This window comes from Lingula anatina, chromosome 3 (assembly GCF_051362555.1).
Source record: "Lingula anatina isolate TDL-2025a chromosome 3, LinAna3.0, whole genome shotgun sequence".
Classification (NCBI taxonomy): domain Eukaryota; kingdom Metazoa; phylum Brachiopoda; class Lingulata; order Lingulida; family Lingulidae; genus Lingula; species Lingula anatina.
This window is the reverse complement of record NC_141769.1, coordinates 11,371,699-11,390,513: the sequence shown is the minus strand read 5'-3', so window position 1 is coordinate 11,390,513 and position 18,815 is coordinate 11,371,699. Positions and strand designations below refer to the sequence as shown.

The 18,815-nt window shown below is 33.0% G+C and overlaps 1 protein-coding gene across 6 annotated transcripts; it reads right to left on the bottom strand.

Annotated features, from left to right (window-relative positions):
• Window positions 1-214: 214 nt before the first annotated feature.
• On the bottom strand, window positions 215-18,727 carry LOC106166222 (endophilin-B1). 6 transcript variants are annotated; one of them, XM_087009477.1, is made up of 12 exons: window positions 18,608-18,727; window positions 15,871-16,012; window positions 13,586-13,714; window positions 9,779-9,912; window positions 9,388-9,480; window positions 8,158-8,181; window positions 6,802-6,825; window positions 5,668-5,760; window positions 3,581-3,670; window positions 2,630-2,730; window positions 2,158-2,347; window positions 215-1,833 (listed from the first exon to the last, which is right to left on the bottom strand). In XM_087009477.1, exons 1-12 carry the CDS (start codon window positions 18,662-18,664, stop codon window positions 1,726-1,728), a joined length of 1,185 nt encoding a protein of 394 aa, XP_086865603.1. In that variant the 5' UTR covers window positions 18,665-18,727; the 3' UTR covers window positions 215-1,725. The 6 variants fall into 6 exon arrangements, with proteins under 6 accessions (XP_086865603.1, XP_086865605.1, XP_013400160.1 ...); XM_087009479.1 differs by lacking the exon at window positions 5,668-5,760; XM_013544706.2 differs by lacking the exon at window positions 8,158-8,181.
• Between the last annotated feature and the right edge of the window lie 88 nt (window positions 18,728-18,815).

The window sequence follows — 18,815 nt, the reverse complement described above, 5'->3', positions numbered from 1 at the left end:
TAAACTGAAACCGATTAAATTAAAATTATTTTACTGATATACGAGTCCGAAATTCAGTTAACCCATAAAGACAACAGATAGATTTCATTCACTTTTTAATTTAAGTCCTTTTTAAGCCCACCATCAATGGATCAATTATCAATTAATCTCAATTTGTTCAAACCGCTATATATTTAACATCAACTGAATGTGATATAAAAGACAACACGCATGATGAACCATTCTGCCTGCTTTTATTAACTGTTCCACTAAATGGCAAGAAAATCTAAATAACAAAGGGACAGCGTTTTTAGCGTCTTCTTTAAGACATAAAGTGGTCAATCTATAATGACACCTTGAATGAAATTTGCCAATTTTACTTTTATCTCTACAGAAACCGTCGTTCTCATGCCAACGTCGACTAATCGAGCATGTCATAATGAGATTACAATTTTCCGACATTTCCTGCATCCGTACCTATTTTACGTGCGAAATGGTACAGACAGTGGCATTTTGACAATGACTGCACTCAGACCAGGGTGACTTTTTTTATTCAATAAAACTGCTATCTAGCGGCGATTTTTCCAGCAGCTCGAACCATTTTGATACACGATACTTAACAAAATAAATCAAATTAAAATTGTACAACAAGTAAATAATAGAATGCAAAACCAGGTCATTAATATTTTACCAACAATGGCAATAAGACATTGGCACCAGGAAAGCCAGTCCATATCTGACATGAAAATAGAGGAAAAAAAATAAGTAAAAAACACAGGAGCTTTTTAAAAGCTTCAACAAAATATTGAAAGATGCGCAAAAACAAATTTTCAAAAGAAAAATTATAAACACATGATGAAGATAATAATCCTACACATGAAATTTTCCTAGTTTGTCAATATAATATTCAAATTCTGTACTTCATAACAAAGGAAATATTAAATAAACTGGTCCTGTGTCTTCTAACATCTCTTTGCAGGGAAAACAATAACAGTTATGGCAACGATGAAAGTGGATTTTACTTCGCCCCACGAGAGATGACAGTTTGTTCTTTTTTTGCTCAGATCTAGGCAAAATACATGATACAATTTGACAACCTATCCTTCCCAACTCTTTATGCGAATAGTCCATCTTGATTCTAGGAAGCATCTAGAAGGTCGATTAATGTCATTAACTGTCACACAAGATAACCTGTTCAATACCTGACCGCAACAAAGAGAAAAGTCAAAATTTATATACACCTCCAACATGCGTATTTGTAAAAAGAAAAAAAAAACTCCTTTTTATGCAGACAAACTATATACCCATTTCTGCATTTCAACATAAAAAAGTTGTTCACTCCTATCTTTGCCTTCTCAAAATATCTAAGACTGTACACGTTGAATACCATCCAAACCTTTCAATTTTCACGACACTGAATCTATCATTTTTTGAAATTGGGAAAAATGCAGACACATATTTGGCGTAGCATTTTGATATAACCCCACTGCTGCAACCAAAATGGTGAAAACTTACATGTAATTCAATTATTAAGGTAAACTCTTTTCCCCCATTTACACTTTGCATAAAGACATAAAGCTCTTCTCCACATACCAAAATGGCAACAATAATGATGATGCTTATACTAATCATCATCAATAGTTCCACATAATTATGTATATAGATGCCAGTACAATAATGAAAACCCTTGTATAATTGTACACATAATATATATATATATAGATTAATGTCCATATAGTTCCCATTTCAGTCCACAAATTCTAGATATGTGACAGGCACCATCCCCCTCTGAGAGCCTCTCTCTCCCATCATCCAGTCTGGATCCATTCCTGGCACACTATACACTGTGATCACCTGAAACACAAGGCACATATATGTACCTGTACTATGTGCTGTGTCACTCTGTGGTAAAACTGGTTATGTGTGGTTGGGTGGGCATGGAGGGCATATTTTACAATTATTAAGATTAGGGATATATGGGTTGTCCAGAATTTTTGGAAAAAGGACACAATTTTACATGAGAGCATGGAGTAATCATTAACAATGAAGATGTGCAATAATAACCATTACCTAAATAAAATTTGTCATTTTTTTTTTTGCTTTAGTTTATTAGAATCAATAAGTCAACCAGGCAATAAACCCTCCCATCAGAAAATCATCATTACTGTTCACATTTACCTCATCTGCTAAGAGAGACAACTCCTTGCTTCCAGCAGCATCGTAATCATAGAGGGCTTTGGCTTTCCTGGCACCAGAGGGTGCTCCATTACCAGCAGGTGGCGCTGATGGCTGTGGAAAGCTTTCATATGCAGGAGGGCGAATGTCTGTCGGTAAACCACCTTGGGGATTGTTGGGGCTTGTGGAGTAACTGGAAAAAGAAAGGTTATGGCAAGTGTAATTACTGTTTTGATCATTCCATTGGGAACCTTAAAGATTCAAGACTTAAACGGGGAAAAACAACTGAATAACCTAACTACATGCAAATTATTGTCACAGTGTTTATTTCACAATCATCTTTGTACAAGTATGTATACACATTTGTTCATTTAATCATTTATATTTACCACATATCTGTAGTGGAGAGGTGGGTGATTAGAAAAATGGATCCCATGTTACCAAGACTACTGTGCAGTGTTAATTAACGTCCTACCTCCCAAGCTGCCTCTGCAGATCCTGCATATACTGTTGACACTGTGCATAGTACGTAGTCTGAGCTTCTATGAAGTCATTCAAACATCTGAGATGATGTGCCTGAAGCAGATAACAGAGAAATAATGGCAATGATTCTTGGCCATGTTCCAACAGAATCATTCAAGTATCGACCAAGTACACGAAATAGAAAATACTGAATGTGGTACTGTACTTACAAGTTCCAACATTTGATATTTTTCATCATTTCAAAACTAATATTTTTAATATACTCATCAATAAACTTTTAAAGTCATCAATCAAAGTTTCAATCAAATTTCAGAAAGTCTTTACAAAACCATTTCTTGACGATACACAACGTAAGTAAACCTTGTTAGCATGTGATGAAAAATGCCCGATAGGTTTTATTCCCATAATGTGCCTCTGGGCAAAAATGCAAATAATACAAAGCAGTGCTCTCGTATAAAAGCTTTCAATGAAATGTTATCAATCTGCAGTTCACAGGAAAAAAGACCTCTGGATAAAAATCAAGAATCTTGTTCATAGTATTTTTTAAACTCCTCTTACCATCAGGGGTCTGTTTCACAAAATTGGTTCAGTAGCTCAGCAGTCTATCCATACATTTAGGTTTAAAGTGGCTCAAAACTGGGTCTTAAAAAATCAAGGAAAAATGTCAAGTCTTAGAGGGCAGTCCCAGAGATTAAGATCGATCTTACTAAATCGACCTAACTCCCTGGGGGTTCACGCTAAATTGCAGTCAGCTGACCCCGCACAAAAGTTAATTACCCCCTTACAGCTTGTAGTAGGCGGGACGGATATTTAAGCCGGATTATCTGACAGTAATTTAGTGGGACTCCCAATGGGGATAGATCGTTCTAAAATCTATGGAAATGCGCCCTTAACCTCCTCTTGTGAAACTTGTATAAGGTTTACTGTAAGTCCCTGTACTCACATGTGTGCTACTAATCCCTTCTAGGAGCAACTTGGTGATTTCAGACTGTCTGTCAAACTCAGACTGAGCGTTGCGAAGATCTGTCTCTGCCTAAAACAAAAATTTCTGCTGGTTAACGATAATAATGTACAGATCACAATTGATAACAACTTCCAGTTATCAAGACTGGTCATATCTGAAGAAAAAAATCAATTTTTTTGCAATGTTTACAATATGCTTAAAGATGACGTAAAGGATCAATCAATCACTAAAATTGCAATGTCATATATCAATGAAAATTTATGGTTTAAAAATGTCATGGTGAAATCAGGGAAAAGGTTTCTTTAATTTATAAACAAAACTTGCAAGTGAGTTTTTGACACCATTAAACCTAACCAGAGGCTAAAATATAAACTTAATAATATTCATCACTTCATCATATTCATTCAAAAGCAGATTTAAACCATCCCAAGATCATAATGATAGTTAATTTTGTCCCTGTTTGAAGTTATCAAAATATAATATTTTTGGCAATATCTGCATGTCTTCAACCTAACACATGAGTGAGCTACTTAAATGGGTTACTGATGGAGTTCTGTTGTCTTAAATTACTCTTTTTCTTCTCCAAATGGCCTGTAATTGTGTCTTAAAAACATGTAATAGCCTTCTGAAGTAATGAAACTACTCTCCCTGCCTAAAAATTGCATGTTTATGCAAAGTGTCAAGGCAAGGAATGCATGTCATCTTTCTGAAGGCACATGATGAGTGAAGGCTAAATAGTCTTAAGTATTAGATACTTTTGAGCTGAATGTTGTTCAATGAAATGATTATTACAAAGAACCATAAAAGGTTGATAAAATCAGGCAATTTTTAGGCAATAATTAAGTCCCACAAAAAGGATATGTTCCTTTAATTTTTTTTTTTACATTTCTACACAACATGATGTACCATCAACTTTTGTACTATAAAATAATCCACACATAAAAAGGAAACAAAACATTGCTTGATTGATTTATATTAGTAGTAAGGCAAGCACATGGGAATATATGCCCTAGTCTGGTGTCAAAAGTTAGGACCTTTAAAAATAGGTCAGCGTGACCAATTCAAAAAGTCTCCCTTTAAAAAAAAAAAAAAAAAAAAAAATGTGCTCCTATCATACGCCTTTTTATTTTATTGTTTTCAAAAAAATTATGCCACATAAGGGTCATCTCCAAAATACACCCGCACGAAAATGCAGTAGTATCAAAGTAGCAAAGAAGCATTAATGCAGTAGTGGTGTGGAGCATATTTGCAGTAGAAATGCAGTATAGCCTACTGCAATTCTACTCCAAAAAGTACATAGGTTTGTACAGAGAGGAGCATCAATGCAGTAGATTAGCAGCACGATAGAAGCATGTTTCAAATATGCTAATTTGCTCCCAAATCGAATCAGATTTGAGGCATGTTTGCAGTATGATTGCAGTAGCCTACTGCGCTGGAGTATCTACTGCGTTTTTCATGTGGGCAGCAATGAAAATTAAAGAGGTACCTGATAACAGGAGTGAAACACATGTACATATAAATCAGAATTAGCACTAATCTTGATCATATTTAAGGTCTGACTTACATGCTTAATGGAAAGAAAATAAATGGTTTGCTACCTGGATACACTGCTACGGAGATGCACAGATATGAAACCTACTGAAGCAAAAATGGTACGTCTAGTTCTACAAACTTCACGCCTTCCTAAGGCATAAGTGTACTTTAATATAGCTCAGTTCAGCCTTCAGTATAAGTATGCTTTGTGTATATAATAATAATAACCATACAAAAAGATGAAACAGAAAACTTAATACTCTGAAGAAAAAGAGAAGGGTTGGATGTGAAACACATACCAATTACCAAAAAAAAAAAAAAAAAAAAAAAAAAAATTGTTAATATTTTATCGAAACAAAGATTTTACGTTATGAAATTCAGTGCAGCTCTCCAAGACAAAGGCCTGTGCAGATAGTTTTTTTTTTGTGTTACTAGTTGTTTCAAGCATAACAAAGCTTATATTCAAGTTTCCACAACCAATGCAAGAAAAGCTACACCCCATGCCCGTGTCCCCCTAGTGGTGAGTATCTGACCTGTTCCACACTGATCCTGTGGTCAAGCTCTTCTCGCTCTGGAGATTTGCGGAGAGGAGGGACAGGTGGAAAGCATGACTCTATCAAACCAGGCTGCAGAAGGAAATATAATGGAAACCACATTAGCTTCCAAACAGGGAAGAAAAAACAGGCAAATATAACCTGGCAAAGAGTGACAATTGTGTCAAACAAAAATGTACTCAGTAGACTTGACAACAAATAATTTAGGCACAAAATTAAAGGAATTTGATCAACTAAGCAAATAACATAGGATTTTGAAAATAAAAGGGGCAAAAAAGATGACCAACCTGACCAAACTGAATAAAAACGCTTTAGAGTTAAATGATAGTAGCACAAAAATTGAGGTAGGCAAGTCAGAAACTTCTGATTGTTGGGCAGCTAGACTTTATAGAATTCTTGGTAAGAATGCCAAGTTATATATGAGATATTGAAAAAAAATACAAAATATGGGGAAGGAATATTTTTCATTTGGTCCTCTTTTTTTTTTTTACTTTACCCAACCCTTCTCTTTATTACTAGAAAGTGTTGTTGTTGCAATCAAAATCTAAATGAAAATTAAGTACTTTAGCACTATTTGGGAAAACATGTAATATGCATAGAAGCACAAGCCAGCTTAATGAAAACAGAAAATAACCAAGACCAACAGCAATTCTAATGTGTAAGCCATATTTTATATTGTGTGGATATGTGACACTGCCAGCCTTCATGCTAAAAATGTGCATGTAACCCTGATGTGCATTGAAGATGCTTGTCCTTTTTATCTTATAATGATATTTATCTCAATGCTCCTTGAAAGGAGACTTCCACAACAAGCTACTGATAATTTCAAATATGTAGCACTAGAGTAGAAAATTAAAAATAATAACCTGATTCTTCTACTATCTGCTAAACTAATGAAACTTTTAAAGCATAACCTGATTTCACCTGTGACTTTGGGCCCCAAAAGGGCTATGTACATAATCATTAGACAATTCATAGCGTATTCCAATTTCTACATCTTAGAACATAATTTGAGCTCATCAGTTTTGGAAAATGTTCAAAACTCTTTCTTCAAAAAATAAAGAGAATACAGTTATTGTTTTTACTTTTAACTACATGTAGAAAAAAACTTACTTTGACCAACATATCCTCTGCATCCTTTGTGGCATTAATATACAAAACTTAATGATAAGATATGCTCTTAATGATAATCTGTCATGATATTTGTTCAAGGATGTAATATGCAGTTTGCCTATTAATTCAAGCTCTTTTTTTTTTTTTAGTATTTTTGGGTATTTATTCAGCAAAGCATTACTGAGGTTGACTGTTAATTAACATGCACATTTTCAATTTAACACTTGTTAACAAACAATTTTCTGTGAATACGCAACATAAAGCTGACTGGTCACAGACAAAACTTTCTACATCTAACAAAACAAGAAAGAGTGCATAAAAACATATTCTGTATTTTCAAAAACAAACTCTTGGGGGAAACAGGATTTCTTAAATCAATAGCCAAATATAATTTTCAGCATTAAACCAAATCATACACAGAACACTTCAAGTAACAGAACCTAAAATCGCAAATAAATGCACTATCCAAAGTGAAATATCACGGCTTCATGGTGTCAACAACCTAACAGAAACTTAAAAATACATAGCACTTGTCAATTAAATAAATAAATAAATAAATAAATATAATAATACACTATTCCTGACACACAAGTATCTTCCTACATGTTAACATGCATTTATACATTAAAAGAGTACTGTCTGATACCAGGAAATAACATTAATTTAGTTTAAAGTAATGAGAGTCACTTGGACTGAATAACATACTTTACTAAAAAAAAAATAAAAAAAAAATCAGAAGCAACAAAATCTTTAAGTTAAATATTTAAAAAAATCTTTACTTCATGTTTAATTGAGGTTATTCCTTCTTACGAACATTCTTACATAAAGTTTAAATATCCTGAGTGAAAAAAGCCAGAAATTGATTCACAATTTTTTGTCCATTTTTTATATCAGGGTTAGCTTACCAAGAAATCTATTACATAAATCAGATTCCAATGCCCTCCTGTATCAGACAGAATTAAATAAGATTTACCCTAATAGTAAATCAATTTGGATCAGCATTTTATTTTTGGCCCCTGGTATGATAATCCAATAACCATCTAGACTGTAAACAATATATTGAAACAGAATAAATAATAAATGAGAAGCGCAGACAGTTCCAGCTTTATACAGCTCTATTAATAGTGTTATTTGGAAAAGGCCTCAAAGAACTTTCCAGGGCATTTTACACACTGACACGTTTGTATACCAACACCAGAAAGTAGTAAAGAGTTCTTAACAATTTTTAAAATAATCTGCTTCATATACATGAGCAGCAAATGTATGTGAATATACATCTATATGAATATACACTGGTATCAAACAGTACATGATAAAAGAGGGGAGTGCACATTACAAGCCACATACAAAGCACACCTGAGGAGTCATATTGGGATTAAACTGGAAGAAAGAGCAGAAATAGACAGTCATTAGCAACATTTTATGAAGTCAGTAATTTTTTGCCCTTATATAAATATATATACCCATTACAATGATCACATTTTGTATGGAAAAATAAACAAACAAATAAATAAATAAATAAATAAACTCTGTAAAGAATCTATGGCACTATGGGTTTTTTTCCCTAGTATAAGTCAAAAGTGTGCTATACGTGATCAATTTAGCTGTGCTAGGATAAGATTGTGTTAGTTGTTCTGTGTTCCTGTTAGCTATGCTGTGATTGCATTAGTTGTGATAATATTGGAAAATGCTAGGTGTTCCATGATATTTTAAGATATGCTGAGGATTAGCTACAAATCTAACATAAAGAAATAAGTAAAAGGATGGCTGCATGCAGAAAAAGCTCTGAAAACAGCTGAACATTCACACACCGAAATTGATAAGAAAGGAAATATCATAAAAAGTTAAACACTCCAAATCAAATGTTTAACTTAAGAAGAAAAATTATGGGCTAATTAATTCAAGCCGACTTTACTACTTAAACTTCCCATGTTAAAAAAGCTACATTTTTCAAAACCACTCCCAAGAAAACAGGAACCTACATGTAATCAAAACAAAACAAATTAAATAAATAAATAATTAAATAAATAAAATAAAAATTTGAACAATAATTTTTCCACAATTTCATATAATCTTTATATATCATTTCAGGTAACAATTGTATACAGGAAAACCAAACACAAATATAGCCTAATTAATCGACTATGGTTGTCAAACCTGAACACATTTTAATAACCAAGACTAACCTAACCTTGATATCTATCAAAAGATGTGCAAGTTTAAATTATATACATAAAAAAATCCTCAACCAAACAGATAAACCTTTTTAATTAAAAAATCAGTAATACTTGCAAGACAATATTTTGCAATATTGATGTTAGATATTTCAACTCAAACAACTGCCTCGTGTTCATGCATCTTAACAGCAGGCAGCACAGCAATATGAATACAATATTCAACAACCATACTTAACAACCAGCGTTAAGGGTAACTGACAGAGACTTCACAAATAATGGGTAAGATATACAGAGTTACAGATGCTGACCACTTAAAATTCACCCCCTTCAGTTTTTTCTTTAGATAACTCAGTGTTTATTACCCCCCTCCCCCCAAGACTGTCATCATCTTGTTCCTGCTGATACTAACCTGCTGTTGAGCAGCTTGGGACCTTGCTTTCCTAACACGACTCTTGGCGGCATCCAGGTCCAATCTTTTGGTTTCCAGTAACTTGCGTTCTTTCTGCAAAAGAACAGATATACAATAACATTTTACTTTCTTTTCTTCTGGTATGAAATTCTGTCAAATAGTGTTTCAGTCATGTTAGATGTGATATCTTTCCAGTGAGAACTTTGAGCAAATTGTGATGGAGTTGGTTGTTTTTCCATCTCTATAGTCTTCCAGACAACTGTAAAAGATACAAGAAGTGTTTGGATGTTTGGACGCAGTCAGCAGTGCTCAATTTGAGTAGATAGTAACGATGTTTTAATTCTGTCAGCTATTATTAAGTTGAAAATAAATGTAATTTATTGAATCTAACCTGAATAGTTTTCATGTCTCCCTCTAGGAAGTTCTTCAGTGGTGTCAGGAAGTTGTTGGCAGAAGTGGACACAAAATCCTTCTCAGCCTGGCCAAGACGCTGTTGTGTTTGACCACATTTCACCAGTGAGTTCCCTAGAAATGACAGAATAATAAAATATGACACTGAAACATAAAAACACACCAGTTCAAAAACAAGCTTGCATTGTTCAAAAGTCTGAGATTGGTATTGTTCAAGATTGGTGTGAAGTCCAGTGAATATTTTTATTTAGTTGCATATTGTTACATTTCTTCTACATCTAGTGAAAACCATATTTAAACAAGTGAGCCTCACTTGCAGAGAACAAGAAAACTTGAGGTCTACCACATATTTCACATACAAGTGTTAAATATAACCTGAAAAAAGGATTTATCTACTTGTAAAAGGAATGCATTTTAATCCTTATTGAAAATTTAGTTATTTGACAGAACGCCAAATTTCTCCAGAGTGACCAAAACTAACTTTTGAATTCCTTACTCCCTCCCTCCATTTTTATTTTATATAAACCATTTTCATTTGTCTAACTTTGGAAAAAGATCCATCCATTTTCCCTCAGTGGGGCTTGAATATAAAATATCCAAAAGAAAAAAGGAGTTGTCTGTTCCATGCTCAAACATAACCACTTCAGAAACTATCATGCAGATAAAATCTATGCTTGATGAGGGAGGTCTGCAAGAAGATACATCTACAGATCAATATTATAGCAATTGAAAACCTTTCAAGATGACTTTAAACTAAATTCTAGACACAACTAATCAAATTATTCCAGAGTATTTCACTTCATGTACCAATAATTTCTGTACTATAGAAATGAAGTAGCTGGTATTCAATTAAATATGAATTTATTTATAAGTTGTCTGTTAACAATAATGTTCTATGTGTGACAATTGTTCCAGCCAGAGAAATGATGTAAGTTTCCAAATCAATCTTTTCAAGTGAACTTATATTGTTCTTCATAAAAACAATGACATATATATTTGTCTATCCTAAGTCTATCCTAAGTATACTGAATTTTTTATGGTCATAAATAATTGGCAATTTTACACACAAACAAAATGGAGTTCTTAACAAAACAGGATGAGGCATAAAACAGGCACTCAGGCTTTTCATGAAAATCTCATGGAACCATCACTTCACTGGGATTTTCCAAGAAATCAATAGTCACTGACATCCTGCATTCTAAACTTGCGTAGGCCTTCTTCTATCAATTCTCTTTGGCTATTTCTGAGAAACTCAATTTAATGATGTCTGTAGAGAATCTGACATTTGAACAGTTCCAGATAAACAGTACCTATTAAATAAACATTCACTGAAATATTGAAACTTACTGCAAGTAAAGAGTTGGGTGTATGAAAAAAGGCCCATTAACAGTATTAGTCTCATTTATGACAGCTTTCTAATGAAACTCTGGTGCTTTGTACTTTTTTTGTACTTCACTTCATAGGAAAATCATTAGTTCTGTCCTCTACAAAATTTATACCAATGATATACACTCTGGACCTTTACTTCAAGCTTAGGAATTAGAACATATCTGGATGAAGACAAAAATTTTTATAGACTACTCTTGTGGGCACTTGCATCTTTTTTAAAAATGCAGACATGCTGCATTTATATCCTTCTTAAAGAAATGATATTGAAGAATTATAATAATTTCATAAATATGACTATATTTAAACAAAAGAAAAACCTTTTTTATCTTTTGCTATAGACAGTCAGTTACCTGCTTCAAATGACTATTCAATGACTCAACAGCTTAGTTGTTTCAACATCACGACTTGGTAACTGAGTTGTTTCACCATCAGGACTCAATAAAAAATACACATCTCACCTAAGTGACTTGGAAAAAAAAAAAAAAAAACCAAAAACAATGTATCAACATTTAAAGTAGGCAGAAAGATGTTTATTACTGTTTCATGGTATTATCTGGTCTAGATGAGAGGATATTGATTATACCTCCATCGCTTTCTGTCTGAACAACCCATTTCACAGAGCACATTTCCTGGCTTGGGCAAGCCTCATGACTTGGGAATTACATTACAGTATCGATTCTCTGAACAAACATGATGATTTAAACAGGAAACAGCCATTCCTCTGAGCGGTGTATAATTTAATATGTGTCTTATGGTTCTGTTAACAAACCAGACTGTGCCAAGATGAAATCTTAGTTGTGCTCATTATCTTCATTAAACTTTCTTGTACGTCATTAATCTTATAATGAACACAAAGATGAACACAAAACTGTTACTCTGGATATGTCTAGATTTTGCCTTACTTTTTAGCATAAGGTCAGTATAAATAAGAACCAAGTAATGCATTCACTTTCATGAAAGGAAAAAACCAAAACCTGGCCTCTTTTTAATGCAACACAAAGCATATGAATAAAAAAAATATAACCTTCCACAAAAGGACTAATAAAATACTTTAATTTTCAAAAAGGTCAATTCAATGTGAGTCAGTAACTGTGACAGAAAACTGAAACAGGACGTTATGTTTATGTAATATAAGACCTTTACCTGAAGAAAATATAGAATGTATGATGCACAAGTATATATTCAAACTGTCATGAATAATTTAATACTGAATCATGCCTATCATCTTATTGTTGCAAATCATCTGTATAATAATTTTTTTTCCACAGAATTAAAAATGTCACTTAATATGTTGTGTTACATAGTGCTGAGAGGTATGAGGAGCATGGTTTTATATATATATATTTGGTTTCATTTGCAGTTATTACGTATATATATATATATATATATATATATATATATATATATATATATATATATATATATATATATATATATATATATATATATATATAAAATAAGTGCAAATGAACCAAATTAATATCGGAAATTTGAAAGGAGAGGAATGATATTAAAGTAATGGTTGATTTCATATAGATAAAGCCATGAGATAAAAAATAATCTGATACCCACTTAATCTAAACAGAAGAATACAATTCCTCGGGTGACACAGTCTGCTATCAGTTTTCTAATGAAATAACGAGGAATAAGAAGTCGAACTGAAAGTATAGCACTTGCCTTAGGTAAATTTCACAGTCAGAATGTCAGTTATTAAAGGTACTTTTCCACAAATTTGTATATTAATTACAATAGTGCCCCTTTTCTGATGAACTTATATATCAATTCCCGTTTCATAGTCTCAAGGTCTCACTTCACACTGCCATTCCCTTGATTATATCTTTTACTCTCGGTGATATATTTACATCAGATTCTGTTCTTGATCCATAAAAATGTGTTGGAAAATGGGCAATTGTACCACATTTTAAGTATATCTATATTAATAGCTGTAGGAATAGATGAGGCAAAAAGGTTTACTGAAGACATTATGGTCACAATCATATAATGCACTGCCCAAAGAATTAAGATGTTTTGAAATAGAATCATTCAATCAATGAAGCCACTTTAATACCATGATGCATTCATGAGTTCTAGGAAAATTCTGGAACATGTTGCATTGATTATTTTTCAGCATCGCCACCTTCAAGATTTTGATTAATTCAAAGACTTGAAGATGATCTGTTTTATGCATGACTAACTTTTAATGCAACAAGAGCTGCAATGTTCAATGGAAATTGAATACTGTGAAAATATTTATCAGAGAGTCCTATTAGCAATTTCAGTTGTGTTATTTTAAATATTTTTTGCAACACAGAAACAAAACACTTCCAGACAGTAAAAAAGCCCCCCCCCCCCCCCCCCCCACACACACACACACACACACACACATCAGCTTACTTACCATATGAAGTCCCTGGACCAAAGTCGTTGCCAGCATCCACCATAAACTGACCTAATCTTTCCAAGTTGTTTTGACGTTCTCTTTTCTTACGGTCTAATTTGTCATAGAGAAAATCCTCCACACGAGCATCTGTAGAAAACAATTGTTAAGACTTATTATCTCTTGCAATGTGGGGTAAACAACAAGGCAGCAAAGCTGTCAAATGTACAGACAAAAAGCAGGAAATAACTATGCACAAAATAGGCTACTGTCAATTCTGATGCAAAAGTACATTATGTTAAACTGCAAATTCAACATCAAATTTTAATTATGCTCAACAGGTAATACCAATGTAAGTAAAATGTGTAACAAACATAAGGCTTCAGGCCCATGGCATTTCAAGTTCACACTTTGAAAATGTATAACTTCCAGAAAAAGAAGCCAATTAGACTGCTTTTCCAACTCAGGCTGCATTTTAGTCCTGTATTTCTTTTTTGAACATTTGGCAATCATCACTAACATGGTTTTCCCATAATGGTCATTATGGCAGCAGCACCCAAAATTGTGTTTTCTTCTATTCTGATGCAATATTACATAATGGTTAACAGCATAATGACCGTCAATTTTTAATAATAAAATATACGTATCATGGATTTTCAGAAAATGTGACTAGCATGGGTCTTCAAGCCCATGGAACTTCAAAGTCACACCTTGAAAATGCCAATATGTGAAAAATTAAATTTTCATTAAAAAAAAAAAAAATGTTTAACTAGCAGAAAGAATTACCAAACAGACTGCATTGCCTACTGAAGCTGTATTTTAGTCCCATGTTTCTTTCCTGTAAGTTTGAGAACAGTAAGTGACATGATTTTTCTTAAATGGTCATCATGGGAGCAGTGCCCAAAATATTTTTTTCCAAATTTTGATGCAATATTACATAACGTTTAACAGCATAATGACCATCAATTTTTAATAATAAAATATTAGTATTATGGATATTCAGAAAATTTGACTAGCAAAGGTCTTCAGGCCCATGGAACTTCAAAGTCACAACTTGAAAATGCCAAAATGTAAACAAGACAGCACTATTCTGAAATGGGTTTATTTCCATTTTTAACACTTTTTTAACATAAAACAAAATTAACAGTTCACTGCCATTTTTATATGATCAACTAAGAAAATTGATGAGATGTGAAAAATATCAATAGAACAGTGTCAAAAGTCCAATTTCCTCCATTCTGAGTTTCTGAACATAGTGAATGATTGAATCTTACAAACTGCAATGATATGAGTTTATTTCCATTTTTGAAACTTTATTACACAATACACAATAACAAGTTTACCATCATTTTTACAAAATCAACTAACAATGTTGTAAAGATGCAGGAAATGTCAAACAAACACTTTTACAAATCTTATTAGTTAAATAATGAGACTGTTAACATGCCTAAGAATTGAATCTGAGGAAATGTTTAAAAACAGCATAACTTATAAAATAATGGCCTGATTATGCTGATTTTCGAACTTGACCTGCATTTTAGTAAGATTAATTACTCCTGTGAGTTTCATGACAACAGGTCTATCGGTTTTCCTTGAAATGTGTTAACAGTGTTGCACATATGCTGAAAAGTGAAAAAAACAGCATAACTACTAAAATAGTGGCCCGATCATGCCGATTTTCGAACTTGATCTGCGTTTTAGAAAGATTAATTACTCCTGTGAGTTTCATGACAACAGGTCTATCGGTTTTCCTTGAAATGTGTTAACAGTGTTGCATATATGCTAAAAAGTGAAAACACAGCATAAATACTACAATAATTGCCCAAACATGCTGATTTTCGAACTTGACCTGCGTTTTATGAATATTCATCAGCTCTGTAAATATAAAGCCAAAAAGTAAAACTGTCTTCCACTTATTGTGTTAACGATGAAAGTGCACGGCGACGGCGACGGCGACGGCGACATCGACGGCGACAGGGACGGCGACGGCGACGACAGACGCAGGTGATGGCAATATGTACAGACACATCTGTGTCTGTACATAATAAAAACCACACATTTTCTAATGATTAGAAAAAAGTGTCTGGAGAAAAAAATCTTATGTAAACAGTTGGTGTTTGGGATAATACACTCATAGCATCCACAGTTAAAAAAGAAAACCACTGGCTTATCCAAAATTTCAAGATGAAAGATGCATATAATTTTGTGAAGACATTTGTATCATTCCAACTCACATTTACAAAATGCAAAATATATTTATTGTGAAAAACATTCTGTTGATATTCTAGACTACTGTGAACTCTTACTTGGGTTTGGCTGCAGGACACTCTCAGTAGCACCAAGTATTTTCTCTGTGTTGATTCTGGTAGTATCAGCTCTTTGCATTAAGTTCTCAAAGTGAGCATCTAGTTCAGTCTTTTCCGCATGGCCAAACTTTTCTTCAGTAAACTAAAATGAATACAAAAAGAAGTTATTACTATATTCTTATTGGACACTAAAATAACACTTTAACCCAGTGATATGACATTTCTTTTTAGTATAAGACATCATCTGCCTACCATTGTTTCACCCCTTTTAAAATTTTCCAGCTGAAATACTATGGACAGTTGTTGGAATGAAAAACAGGATAAAGGTATTTAGGGTCACTTACTTCACCAAATCCAAAAATGAAATACAGTAAGGTGAAAAAATAATTTAACAAAAGATAAAAAAAAATGTTGAAAGCATATCTGGTGAAAACACAGACTAATTTAACAGGCAATGAAATATGCAGTAACAATCATTTTCACTCGAGTGCATTATGCATCAACTGAAACTTAGCAATTTCTTCTTCAATAATTCTTACAACTATTTTAACAAATAAAAGCTAGCAAAATTTATCCACAATATATATATTTTTCTGGCTGGTTTTGTAGAATTGCTGTCTTTTGCACAACAGTATATGTATTATTCATGTTTTGTTATTTTTATATTGATTTCTAAGATGAAATTCTCTGCAGAGAGAGTTTTGCCCATATTTCTTGGGGTTAACTCCCCTTCACATGATAAGATTCTTACAAGTATTCTATTTTTGTCTGGCATTATGCAGTGCTGTGACACTCTTATTTGTGACAGATTTCCACTGGCTTGTACTCAGAAGATTTGAACGTAATATTTTCTGATGAATTAATAATCTTCACCTTGAAGAAGCAATGTCTTGCCAGCAAAGGATTATATTGGGGTACTGCACCTACATTATATTGTTTTTGTAGTAGTTGATTAGTGGAAAACTATAGTTTTTGCATTGTTATTAAGCATACTGCTGTATCTGTCTCTCCTTTTTCTTTTTGACTTCAACATCAATGAACACAAATTAAAAAAAAACTGTTCAATACACACGAGTGAAAAATCAATACTATAAAGGGCCAGTTTCTTTGTAGTTAACCAGTCTGTTGCCTAGAATACAAACTGCAAAAGGCTTTACAAATTCTTAGCAGTTCTTGGACTGTAAAATAAAAGGGACAAAGGGTATCGCAAGTTATTAAACACCTAAAATTAAACTTAAAAGTACATTAATAACTTATTCTGTAACTTATATAAGCACAAGTAATACTTTTTTTATTATCTATAAAAGATAAATGCCATAAGTAATCCAATTTATCACTTCCAGGCAAACTAGCCATACACCATCCTGACAAAGTTTTGAAATGCAAGCAACTCTGAAGATAGTGATGGAAGTAAGATGAGAGTTTATTCACTCATTTAAATACAAATTAAAATTAACATTTAATGTAAATTTGATTGCTGCTCGGGTAAAATGTTTAAAGATCAAAGTAAACAAATCTACATGTAGTAGCACTTCTTGGCAATATGGTTGATGATAGATCTGTCATATATAGACACATCATACTGATTTGTTAAGTTGGACCAGCAATATAAAATACTTTCTAGTATACTTTTCTTTTATATTATCCTATTGTCTTGCCCAGAGCTATTTTTGTCATGTTTACTTGGGTACAGAGTTTTTTTCCTAGTGTACTGTGCTGTGTAGCATATTTTAGTATGAGAACAGACTGAAATACAACAATTTCATTTTCAATAATACAATGAAAAAAAAAAAAAAAAAAAAAAAAAAAAAAAAAAAAAAAAAAAAGAACGTATCTGTAGCACGTTTTTCCAGCTTTCGGGGATGTTTTTTAAAGGATATGAAAATTACCCCCGGTCCCCTCCCCCAGGCAACTTTATTTCTCTATTTACTAAATATGTCAAACAAATTATCGTAAGTGAAACTGTACACGGTGTGACTGAAATGCGCAATACAGCGCAATACAGCGCAACACAGTTCAATACACTTCAAAAATCAAATCCAGTTGCAATTACACAAAAGAAATGACCATTTCCAGCAAAGCAGGGTGGTATAAAAACAACCTATCGTTGATATAACTTAACCAATCAGCAAGACTTTTATATTGTCCCGTTGGCAGCCATGTTGGCGAGTGGCTTTTCTTGGATATATTACTGGCCAAGAAGAGCTACTCGCCAACATGGCGACTGACCAAACAATGAAAACATTGTCAAGTTAGATCAGTAATATTAATTACTATGTACTATGTTTTGCTTTTATATCACCCTATTTTATTTGAGATTACACTTTCCTGTGTTTACTTGCAACTGGACTTGTGTTATGAAGTGTATTGCGCTGTGTTGCACTGTATTGCAGTGTATTGCGCATTTCAGTCACACCCAACTGTACACGAGGCCACTACACGCCAGGGGAATGAGATGTTTCTCAAACTTGTGTAGATCTAAGTTAAATTCCATATCACAACAAATCGCTTGCCTAAAAATCTTTAAATGAATTTTGTTACATTTAAAAGAAAACACACCAACTCTATGCAAGTGCTTTCTACTTGACAATGACAAATCGCCAAAACGTCAAATGTTGCTGGAAGAAAGTTGTTAGAAATATTGTCAAACAAAATAAAGCTTTGTATTACAGCGTAGGCGTTAAAACATATATGTTTAAATTCTAGAATTCCTTGTTATACAAATTGCATTTGTTACCTGCACGGCACGATTAAAGACAGTAGAAGCATCCGCCGCAAGTTTTTTAAAGTCCATCTTGGATGAGTAATATCACGTGGTTTCGCTGGATGAAGTGATCCGCATTTGAAATATGCTTTAATTAGTTTTTTTTTCGTAAGTATAATTTCAAATTATTTTGCATCAAAATTATACAAAATATAATCATATAAAATATTTATTGGTTACA

Excerpts from the sequence above, each read along its gene's own strand:
- LOC106166222 (XM_087009477.1), bottom strand. The coding sequence starts at position 18,664 with ATGGACTTTAAAAAACTTGCGGCGGATGCTTCTACTGTCTTTAATCGT. Across the intron at positions 8,182-9,387 it reads CCCAAGCTGCTCAACAGCAG|TTTAATCCCAATATGACTCC; the intron begins GTTAGTATCAGC and ends TCTTTCTTCCAG. Across the intron at positions 1,834-2,157 it reads TGTCTCTCTTAGCAGATGAG|GTGATCACAGTGTATAGTGT; the intron begins GTAAATGTGAAC and ends CTTGTGTTTCAG.